The 12,456-nt window shown below is 41.5% G+C and overlaps 1 protein-coding gene across 18 annotated transcripts in view; it reads right to left on the bottom strand.

Moving 5' to 3' along the window:
• PPP6R2 (protein phosphatase 6 regulatory subunit 2) overlaps positions 1–12,456 on the bottom strand; it is an 83,651-nt gene that overhangs the window by 41,861 nt on the left and 29,334 nt on the right. For 8 of the 18 annotated variants that reach the window (XM_089921531.1, XM_022597050.3, XM_089921537.1 and 5 more), the window contains exon 1: positions 377–2,338. The exons of 8 other annotated variants lie outside the window; for them this stretch is intronic. In XM_089921531.1, coding sequence (XP_089777657.1) covers positions 377–393 — 17 coding nt within the window. In that variant the 5' untranslated portion in view covers positions 394–2,338. 2 more of the 18 variants (XM_089921535.1, XM_022597049.3) reach the window with 2 other exon arrangements.

Here is a 12,456-nt window from a genome sequence, read left to right as displayed (position 1 = left end):
GACACAGGCCCCTCAGCTGTCCAGCCACACCCTCCACAGCCTCTTGTCTTTGCTGCGTCATACTCACTTTCCCAAAACACAGACACACGTCTTCACGTCCCTCTCACGGTGGTTTAAAGCCTGTGCTAGTCCCAAATGCCCACTGCTCACCAGGCCGCCTCTCCCAATGTGCCTCCAGGTCCTCCGGGCACTTCCCGCTGCCTCCCCGACCCCAGGGATGCCGTGTCTCTCTTCTCACACACACTGCACTCTCTGCCTTTGCCCTTCTGCACACACTCCTGTGCTCAGTCCCTTCACTGACAAAATCCCACCTGCTCCACCCGACTCAGAGGTGGGGCCGCTTGGACTTGCAGCGCAAGGGACTCCACAAACTGACCTGCACTCAGTTTCCATCTAGGTCCTAATATCTTCCTTATTTCTCCCTTGAGGAGTGCAGATGGGTATTTGCCAGTGTTAGTTACAGACTCTGGGGGACCAGAAATAATGATTACTAGATGTACCTTCAGGAAAAGATGGATGTCCCCACACACACATCAGGTGCCCTCTCTCCTAAGGCCCTACAGAATGACTCATGTGCTTGGATAACATACAATCCAGGGAAAGAGGGGAACCAGAAGGAGGACCCCCACCTAGCCAAGGCTTTGTTTCCAAACAAGAACTTGCCAGACATGGCAGCTAGAGGTGGCTCCTATGCGCCCTGTTTTCAGCGAGAGTGGGTGAGTGTCTTGAAGTGAATATAGGGTATCTAGAAGTCTGCCTTGTCTGACACTATTAGAGCATACCATTCTTGTGGTTTACATTTGCTATATCCTTTAACATCCTTTTACTGTCAAACTATTTGTATTTATATATACATATATATATATATATATATATTTACATTTATATATATATATTTTTTACGGTACGCAGGCCTCCCACTGTTGTGGCCTCTCCTGTTGTGGAGCGCAGGCTCCGGACGCGCAGGCTCAGCGGCCATGGCTCACGGGCCCAGCCGCTCCGCGGCATGTGGTATCTTCCTGGACCGGGGCATGAACCCGTGTCCCCTGCATCGGCAGGCAGACTCTCAACCACTGCGCCACCTGGGAAGCCCCCTGTATTTTTATATTTAAAGTGGTGGGATGAATCGGGAGATTCGGATTGACACGTATACACTGATGCGTATAATGTGGATGACTAATAAGAACCTGCTGCATAAAAAAATAAATAAAATTCAATTTAAAAAGAAGTATGATCCTCAAAAGAGTCACATAATTCTAAAAAAGACTTGAGACAATATTTTATAAAATATTTAATTTTACTCATATGCTTTGTTAATTCATTGAAAAGCATGTATTTAGCACCTATTATAAGCCAGAACTGCATTATATATGGGGTAATAGTGAAAATTCAGCCTACTAGGGGAGTTTCGTAATGATTATATAATCACACAAATATATAATCAGTTACAGAATATTTAAAATTTTAGGTACAACAGGTATAGAGAGCTATGTAAATATATGATACAGGGGCAGAACTCAATGACTAACTGGATGTGGGAGAAAAAAGGTCAAGGATTAATTCTGGTTCTTGACTGCATACATAGCTGGAGACATTCAAGATATAGGAATCTTAAAAGATCATTGCATTGCACAATTTCACAAGGCATCATTCACATGTTTGCAGTGAAAATCATTAACTTCTTTGACTTTGTACACAAGCTTGATATTCATTTGAAAGATCTAAGAAAATATGGCATGTAGGCAATTGGATGTATGCACGGTAAACTCAGGGAAACAGTTTGAGGTGGAGAAATAAATGAAGCCACAGAGAATAAATGAAGCCATGAGACTGTAGAGAAAAGATATAGGATGAGAAGAAAATAGCATCTGTGAAGCTAAAATATTTTAAGGCCTAATAGTGGTCCTGAGCAAAGAATATAGTCTAAGAACAGCCAGATAATTAGAATGAAAATCAAGACAGTATGCTAATTAGCTTAATGGTGGTAATTATTTCATGACGTACACATATATCAAAGCATCACGTTGTACACCTTATATATGTACAATTTTTATTTGTCAATGATACTTCAATAAAGTTCTTAAAAAAAATAAAAATAATAAAGTGTTTCTTTTTAAACAGCAAAGACTGATTGATAAGATCTTGCTTTGTTATTCTGTCTGTTATTCTCTGCCTTTTAATTAAAATATTTAGATCATTTACATGTAATATGGTTGGGTTTGAGTAATTTGAAAAAAATACAACACGCTTTCATGACACTCTCAATAGATGAGGAATAGAAGGGAACTTCCTGAACCTGATAAAGGGCATCTACTAAAAAACCTACAGCTATCAGCACACTTACTGGTGAAAAGACTGAATGCTTTCCTCCTAAGATTGGAACAACAAACTCTAAGCACTTATATTCAAGATTGTAGCGAAGGTCCCAGGTAGTACTATAAGACAAGAAAAAGAAATAAAACACATACAGATTGAAAAAGAATAAGTAAAATTTTCTTTACTAACAAATAATATGATTGTGTAAGCAGAAATGCCTAAGAAAATCTATACGGAAAAGAGCTACAAGAATTAATGACAGTGAACAGCTAGCTTACCAGTTACAAGGTCAATATCCAAAAAGTAACTGTATCTCTATATACCAGCAATAAAAATTGGTAAATAAAAAATATTTAACTTCTGCTAACAACATTCAAAAACGTGAAATACTTCAGGATAATTTAATAAAATATGTGCAAGATCTGCACACTGAGGGACTTTCCTGGTGGCGCACTGGTTAAGAATCCGCCTGCCAATGCAGGGGACATGAGTTCAATACCTGGTCTGGGAAGATCCCACATGCCACGGAGCAACTAAGCCCGTGTGCCACAACTACTGAGCCTGTGCTCTAGAGCCCGCACGCCACAACTACTTAGCCTGCATGCCACAAATACTAAAGCCCGCACACCTCTAGAGCCCATGCTCCGCAACAAGAGAAGCCACCACAGTGAGAAGCCCCCATGCAACAACAAAGAGTGGCCCTCACTCACCACAACTAGAAAAATCCCAAGCACAGAAACAAAGACCCAACACAGCCAAAAATAAATAAATAAATTTATTTTTTAAAAAAGATCTGCACATTGAAAACTATGAAACGCTGCTGAGAGAAATTAAAGAAGACTTAAATAAATGGAGAGATATACTATGTTCATGGATGAGAAAATGCAATATTGTTAAGATGTCAGTTTTCATTAAACTGGTCTACTGATTCAGTGCAACCCCAAATAAATCCTAGCAGATTTTTAAAAACAGAAATTGACAACTTGATACTAAAATATATATGGAAAAAGACCTAGAATAGCCAAAGCAATTTTGAAAAGGAAGAACAAACTTGGAGTGCTAACACCACCTATTTCAAGACTTACTGTAAGGTGAGATTAATCAAGACAGTGTGGTTCTAGTGGTTCAACAAAACAAAGTAGAGAAGTCCAGAAACAGATGAATACATATATGGTCAACTGACTTTCAATAAATGTACTAAAGCAATTTGATGGGGAAAGTGTAATCCTTTTCAACAAATGATTCTGAAAAACTGAATATCTATATGTAAAATGACCTCAACCCTTACCTCACATCATACACGGATCACAGGCTTAACCATAAAAGCTGACACTAAAATTTTTAGAAGAAAACTTAAGAAAAAAATACTTGGGGGGACTTCCCTGGCAGTCCAGGGGTAAAGAACCCACCTTCCAATGCAGGGGACACAGGGTCAATCCCTGGTCGGGGAACTAAGATCCCACATGCCACGGGGCAACTAAGCCCACGCGTCACAACTATTGGGTTCACGCACCTCAATGAAAGATCCCGGGCTTCCCTGGTGGCGCAGTGGTTGAGAATCTGCCTGCCAATGCAGGGGACATGAGTTCGAGCCCTGGTCTGGGAAGATCCCACTTGCTGCAGAGCAGCTAGGCCCGTGAGCCACAATTACTGAGCCTGCGCGTCTGCAGCCTGTGCTCCGCAACAAGAGAGGCCGCGATAGTGAGAGGCCCGCGCACCGCGATGAAGAGTGGCCCCCGCTTGCCACAACTAGAGAAAGCCCTTGCACAGAAACAAAGACCCAACACAGCCATAAATAAATAAATAAAAATTGAAAGATCCCGCATGCCTCAACGAAGATCCCACGTGCCACAACTAAGACCCGACGTAGCCATAAAAAAAAAAGATAAATTAATTTAATTAAAAATAAGATTTGTGAACTTGCGGTACATAAGATACAAGAAAAGACAAATTAAAAAAAAAATCTTATAAACAGCCAGTCCTGGTGTCTGAGGGATTCTCTGGGCCCAGCAAAGGGACCAAGTTTCCAGAGCCCTGAAGACAAGGGGTAACACCCCAAAATATGGACTCACTTTCCACTCTGCCTTCATTGGCCACATCTCCTAATACCTGGCAAGCAAATGCAGTATTGCCTCACAATCTGATTGCTTCTCTGAGGTACCCACAGGTGTATTTGGGGAGAAGCTTCGAGAACAAGTTGAGGAGTGGCTGTCCTTCTGTGAGACTAGAGAGATTCCACAAAACAATCTGCATATCATGAAGGAGGCGTTCAGGCAGAGGAAGCATCTGCCGGAGTACTAGGAAGCTGGAGAAACAGGAGAAGAAATGCTTGAAGAAGGAAAACAAACGGCTGGCTGCGATTGCCCTGGCATCTCCAGAGAACAGCAGTAAGACCCCAGAGGACTGTGAGGAGACAAGTGAAAGACCCAAAAGGAGGCAAAAGCAAAAGCCCCAGGAGGCTCCTCAGGAGAATGGAACAGAAGACCCATCTGTCTCCTTCTCCAAACCCAAGAAAAAGAAATCTTCTTCCACAGAGGAGCTGGTTAGTAGTGATCCTGAAGAGACAGCTGGCAGTGGAAGTCCTCCCAAAAGGAGGAAATCTTTCCCCAAAGAGGAACCAGTAAGTGGCCCTGAAGAGCCAGGAAACAAGAGTGTCCCCAAGAAAAAGAGGACCTGAAGAGGCTGCTGCCAGCAAGAGCAGCAGCTCCAAGAAAACGAAAAAGCTCCGAAAGCTCCTCCCAGGAAAATCAGAAGGGACATTTCTCTAGCGGGGCACAACTTGCAGAGATATTTCCCAATCCATCCCCTATAGCCCAATAAAAATTGAAAACAAGCAAACATACTGATAAACAGGATTTCATCAAAACTGAAAACTTCAATTTTGAATGATACCATTAAGAAAATAAACAGATAAGTCACAGACCAGGAAAAAAGTATTTGCTGTCTATATCTGACAAAGCATTCTTATCAAGAACGTGTAATGAGCTTTTACAAAGCAATAATTTAAAAAAATACTTAACTAAACAAAATGGACAAAAAATTTGGACAGACACTTCATAAAAGAAGATATACAAATAGCCAATAAGCACATGAAAAGATGATCAACACTGTTATCGAGGAAATGCAAATCAGAACCACAATAAGGTACCACTAGAAGGGCTAAAATTAAAAAGCTATCAATACCATGTGCTGACGAGGATGCTGAACTGAAACTCCCATACACTGTGAGTAGGACCATAAAATGGCACGACCACGATGGAAAACACTTCGCCAGCTTGTTATAAAGTTAAGCGTACTTACCGTGTGACCCAGTAATTCCAATCCGAGGTATTACCCTAGAGTAATGAAATCATAAATCTAAACAAAGACTCCTTGTAATTGAATGTTCATAGCTGCCTTATTCATAATAGTCAAACACTGGAAACAGCTCAAATATCCATCAACAGGTGAAAGGATAAACAAAGGATGGTGTACCTACAATGGAATACACTCAGCAAAAAGGAACAAGCACATCTGTAAACACAGATGAATCTAATAAACGTGGTAAGTAAAAGAAGCTGGACACAAAAAAGTAAAACTAAAAGATTCCATTTATACGCAATTCTAAACAAAGCAAAATGAACCCATGGTGACAAAGAGACTAGTGGTTGCTTAGGATCAAGGGCTGCAGCACGAGGGAGTGACAGGACGGAGTTTTGGGGGTGATGCAAATGCTCTAAATCTTGATTGTGGTGGTATATTTGTCAAAATACACAGAACCACAAATATAAAATGGGTCCATTTATTGTATATAAATTACACCTCAATATTATTATTAATTTTTTTTTTTCTGGCCGCACAGCATGCGGGATCTTAGTACCCCCACCAGGGATTGAACCCGTGCCTTCTGCAATGGAAGCGCAGAGTCTTAACCACTGGACTGCCATGGAAGTCCCTCAATATTACTTTTTAAAAAACATACTGTAGGGGGCTTCCCTGGTGGTGCAGTGGTTGAGAGTCCGCCTGCTGATGCAAGGGACATGGGTTCGTGCCCCGGTCCAGGATGATCCCACATGCCACGGAGTGGCTGGGCCCGTGAGCCATGGCCGCAGAGCCTGCGCGTCCTGAGCCTGCGCTCCGCAACGGGAGAGGCCACAACAGTGAGAGGCCCGCGTACCGCAGAAAAACAAAACAAAACAAAAAAAACATACTGTAGGGCTTCCCTGGTGGTGCAGTGGTTAAGAGTCCGCCTGCCGGAGATTGGTTCAAGATGGCAGAGTAGAAGGACGTGCTCTCACTCCCTCTTACAAGAACACCAGAATCACAACTACCTGCGGAACAATCCTCCACAGGAAGACACTGGAACTCACCAAAAAAGATGCCCCACATCCAAAGACGAAGGCGAAGCCACAGTGAGACGGTAGGAGGGGCGCAATCACAATGAAATCAAATCCCATAACTGCTGGGTGGGTGACTCACAAACTGGAGAACATTTATACCACAGAAGTCCACACACTGGAGTGAAGGTTCTGAGCCCCACGTCAGGCTTCCCAACCTGGGGGTCCCGCAACGGGAGGAGGAATTCCCAGATAATCAGACTTTGAAGCCTAGCGGGATTTGATTGCAGGAATTTGACAGGACTGGGGGAAACAGAGACTCCACTAGTGGAGGGCACACACAAACTAGTGTGCACCTCGGGACCCAGGGGAAGGAGCAGTGACCCCATAGGAGACCAAACCAGACCTACCTGCTAGTGTTAGAGGTTCTCCTGCAGAGGCAGGGGGTGGCTGTGGTTCACCATGGGGACAAGGACACTGGCAGCAGAAGTTCTGGGAAGTACTCCTTGGCGTGAGACCTCCCAGAGTCTGCCATTAGCCCCACCAAAGAGCCCAGGTAGGCTCCAGTGTTGGGTCGCCTCAGGCCAAACAACCAACAGGGAGGGAACCCAGCCCCACCCATCAGCAGACAAGTGGATTAAAGTTTTAATGAGTTCTGCCGACCAAAGCCACAGCCAGCTCTACCCACCACCAGTCCCTCCCATCAGGAAACTTGCATAAGCCTCTCAGATAGCTTCATCCACCAGAGGGCAGACAGCAGAAGCAAGAAGAACTACAATCCTGCAGACTGTGAACAAAAACCACATTCACAGAAAGACAGACAAGATGAAAAGGCAGAGGGCTATGTACCAGATGAAGGAACAAGATAAAACCCCAGAAAAACAACTAAATGAAGTGGGGATAGGCAACCTTCCAGAAAAAGAATTCAGAATAACGATAGTGAAGATGATCCAGGACCTCGGAAAAAGAATGGAGGCAAAGATCGAGAAGATGCAAGAAATGTTTAACAAAGATGTAGAAAAATTAAAGAACAAACAAACAGATGAACAACACAATAACTAAAATGAAAAATACACTAGAAGGACTCGATAGCAGAATAACTGAGGCAGAAAAATGGATAAGTGAACTGGAAGACAGAATGGTGGAATTCACTGCCGTGGAACAGAATGAAGAAAAACGAATGAAAAGAGATGAAGACAGCCTAAGAGACCTCTGGGACAACATTAAATGCAACAACATTCGCATTATAGGGGTCCCAGAAGGAGGAGAGAGAGAGAAAGGACCCGAGAAAATATTTGAAGAGATTTTAGTCGAAAACTTCCCTAACATGGGAAAGGAAATAGCCACCCAAGTCCAGGAAGCACAGAGAGTCCCATACAGGATAAACCCAAGGGGAAACACGCCGAGACACATAGTAATCAAACTGGCAAAAATTAAAGACAAAGAAAAATTATTGAAAGCAGCAAGGGAAAAATGACAAATCACATACAAGGGAACTCCCATAAGGTTAACAGCAGATTTCTCAGCAGAAACTCTACAAGCCAGAAGGGAGTGGCATGATATACTTAAAGTGATGAAAGGAAGGAACCTACAACCAAGATCACTCTACCCGGCAAGGATCTCATTCAGATTCCATGGAGAAATCAAAAGCTTTACAGACAAGCAAGAATTAAGAGAATTCAGCACCACCAAACCAGCTCTACAACAAATGCTAAAGGAACTTCTCTAAGTGAGAAACACAAGAGAAGAAAAGGACTTACAAAAACAAACCCAAAACAATTAAGAAAATGGTAACAGGAACATACATATTGATAAGTACCTTAAACGTGAATGGATTAAATGCTCCAACCAAAAGACACAGGCTCGCTGAATGGATACAAAAACAAGACCCATATATATGCTGTCTACAAGAGACCCACTTCAGACCCAGGGACACATTCAGACTGAAAGTGAAGGGACGGAAAAAGACATTCCATGCAAATGGAAATCAAAAGAAAGCGGGAGTAGCAAAACTCATATCAGATAAAATGGACTTTAAAATAAAAAATGTTACAAGGAAGGACACTACATAATGATCAAGGACACTACATAATATCAGATAAAATGGACTTTAAAATAAAAAATGTTACAAGGAAGGACACTACATAATGATCAAGGACACTACATAATATCAGATAAAATGGACTTTAAAATAAAAAATGTTACAAGGAAGGACACTACATAATGATCAAGGACACTACATAATGATCAAGCAAATGGAAATCAAAAGAAAGCGGGAGTAGCAAAACCCATATCAGATAAAATGGACTTTAAAATAAAAAATGTTACAAGGAAGGACACTACATAATGATCAAGGAATCAATCCAAGAAGAAGATATAACAATTATAAATATACGTGCACCCAACATAGGAGCACCTCAATACGTAAGGCAACTGCTAACAGCTCTAAAAGAGGAAATCGACAGAAACACAATAATAGTGGGGGACTTTTTAACACCTCACTTACACCAATGCACAGATCATCCAAACAGAAAATCAATAAGGAAACACAAGCTTCAAATGACACAACAGACCAGATAGATTTAATTGATATTTATAGAACATCCCATCCAAAAACCGCAGATTACACTTTCTTCTCAAGTGTGCATGGAACATTCTCGATAGATCACATCTTGGGTCACAAATCAAGCCTCAGTAAATTTAAGAAAATTGAAATCATATCAAGCATCTTTTCTGACCACAACGTTATAGATTAGAAATCAATTACAGGGAAAAAAAACGTAAAAAACACAAACACGTGCAGGCTAAACAATACGTTACTAAATAACCAAGAAATCACTGAAGAAATCAAAGAGGAAATCACAAAATACCTAGAGAAGAATTACAATGAAAACACAACGACCCAAAACCTACGGGATGAAGCAAAAGCAGTTCTAAGAGGGAAGTTTATAACTATAGAAGCCTACCTCAAAAAACAAGAAAAATCTCAAACAATCTAACATTACACCTAAAGGAACTAGAGAAAGAAGAACAAACAAAACCCAAAGTTAGCAGAAGGATAGAAATCATAAAGATCAGAGCAGAAATAAATGAAATAAAAACAAAGAAAACAACAGCAAAGATCAATAAAACTAAAAGCTGGTTCTTTGAGAAGATAAACAAAATTGATAAACCATTAGCCAGACTCATCAAGAAAAAGAGGGAGAGGACTCAAATCAATAAAATTAGAAATGAAAAAGGAGAAATCACAACTGACACTGCAGAAATACAAAGGATTATAAGAGACTACTACAAACAACTGTATGCCAATAAACTGGACAACCTGGAAGAAACGAACAAATTCTTAGAAAGGTACAACCTTCCAAGACTGAACCAGGAAGAAACAGAAAATAGGAACCGACCAATCACAAGTAATGAAATTGAAACTGTGATTAAAAATCTTCCAACAGGGACTTCGCTGGTGGTGCAGTGGTTACGTATCTGCCTGCCAATGCAGAGGACGCAGGTTCAGTCCCTGGTCCGGGAAGATCCCACATGCCGCGGAGCAACTAAGACCATGCGCCACAACTACTGAGCCTGCGCTCTAGAGCCTGTGAGCCACAACTACTGAAGTCTGTGTGTCCCAACTACTGAAGCCTGCGCGCCTAGAGCCTGTGCTCTGCAACAAGAGAAGCCACCATAATGAGAAGCCTGTGCACCACAACAAAGAGTAGCCCCCGCTCACTGCAACTAGAGAAAGCCCGCATGCAGCAGCGAAGACCCAATGCAGCCAAAAATTAAATAAATGAAAAAATAAATTTATATTAAATATATATATATACATATAAAACGCAAATCAATCAACGTGATACACCATAATAACAAACTGAAGAATAAAAACCATATGATCATCTCAATAGATGCAGAAAAAGCTTTTGACAAAATTTAACGCCCATTTATGAAAAAAAAGTCTCCAGAAAGTGGGCATAGAGGGAACCTACCTCAACATCATAAAGGCCATATACGACAAACCCACAGCAAACATCATTCTCAATGGTGAAAAACTGAAAGCATTTCCTCTAAGATCAGCAACCAGAGAAGCATGCCCAGTCTCACCACTATTATTCAACATACTTTTGGAAGTCCTAGCCACGGCAGTCAGAGAAGAAAAAGGAATACAAATTGGAAAAGAAGAAGTAAAACTGTCACTGGTTTCAGATGACATGATACTATACATAGAGAATCCTACAGATGCCACCAGAAAACTACTAGAGCTAATCAATGAATTTGGTAAAGTTGCAGGATACAAAATTAATGCACAGAAATCTCTTGCATTCCTATACACTAATGATGAAAAATCTGAAAGAGAAATTAAGGAAACACTACCATTTACCATTGCAACAAAAAGAATAAAATACCTAGGAATAAGCCTACCTAGGGAGACAAAAGACCTGTATGCAGAAAACTATACAACACTGATGAAAGAAAATAAAGATGATACCAACAGATGGAGAGATATTCCATGTTCTTGGATTGGAAGAATCAATATTGTGAAAATGACTACACTACCCAAAGCAATCTACAGATTCAATGCAATCCCTATCACATTACCAATGGCATTTTTTACATAACTAGAACAAAAATTCTTAAAATTCGTATGGAGACACAAAAGACCCTGAATAGCCAAAGCAGTCTTGAGGGAAAAAAACGGAGCTGGAGGAATCAGACTCCCTTACTTCAGACTATACTACAAAGCTACAGTAATCAAGACAATATGGTACTGGCACAAAAACAGAAATATAGATGAATGGAACAGAGATAAACCCACACGCCTATGGTCAACTAACCTACGACAAAGAAGGAAAGGATATACAATGGAGAAAAGACAGTCTCTTCAATAAGTAGTGCTGGGGGCTTCCCTGGTGGCGCAGTGGTTGAGAGTCTGCCTGCCGATGCAGGGGACACGGGTTTGTGACCTGGTCCGGGAAGATCCCACATGCCGCGGAGCGGCTGAGCCCGTGAGCCATGGCCGCTGAGCCTGCATGTCCGGAGCCTGTGCTCCGCAATGGGAGAGGCCACGACAGTGAGAGGCCTGCGTACCACAAAAAATAAAAAAAATAAGTAGTGCTGGGAAAACTGGACAGCTACATGTAAAAGAATAAAATTAGAACACTCCCTAACACCATACACAAAAATAAACTCAAAACAGATTAGAGACCTAACTGTAAGACTGGACGGTATAAAACTCTTAAAGGAAAACATAGGAAGAACACTCTTTGACATAAATCACAGCAAGATCTTTTTTTGATCCACCTCCTAGAGTAATGGAAATGAAAACAAAAATAAACAAATGGGACCTAATGAAACTTAAAAGCTTTTGCAAAGCAAAGGAAACTACAAACAGGACGAAAAGACAACCCTCAGAATGGGAAAAAATATTTGCAAATGAATCAACAGACAAAGGATTAATCTCCAAAATATATAAACAGCTCATGCAGCTCAATATTAAAAAAACGAACAACCCAATCCAAAAATGGGCAGAAGGGACTTCCCTGGTGGCACAGTAGTTAAGAATCCACCTTCCAATGCAGGGGACACAGGTTCAAGTCCTGGTCCGGGAAGATCCCACATGCCGCGGAACAACTAAGCCAGTGCACCACAACTACTGGGCCTGCGCTCTAGAGCCCATGCTCTGCAACAAGAGAAGCCACCACAGTGAGAAGGCTGCACGCTGCATCGTTGCCCCCACTCGCCGCAACTAGGGAAAGCCCGCGCGCAGCAACCAAGACCCAACGCAGTCAAAAATAAATATAAATTTTTAAAAAAACAAAACAAAACAAAAAAA

This window comes from Delphinapterus leucas, chromosome 11 (genome assembly GCF_059928025.1).
Source record: "Delphinapterus leucas isolate spDelLeu-1000000601 "Yukka" chromosome 11, BTC_Dleu_Yukka2, whole genome shotgun sequence".
Lineage (NCBI taxonomy): Eukaryota > Metazoa > Chordata > Mammalia > Artiodactyla > Monodontidae > Delphinapterus > Delphinapterus leucas.
The sequence above is the reverse complement of the archived record's forward strand: the minus strand, read 5'-3'. Positions and strand labels throughout refer to the sequence as shown.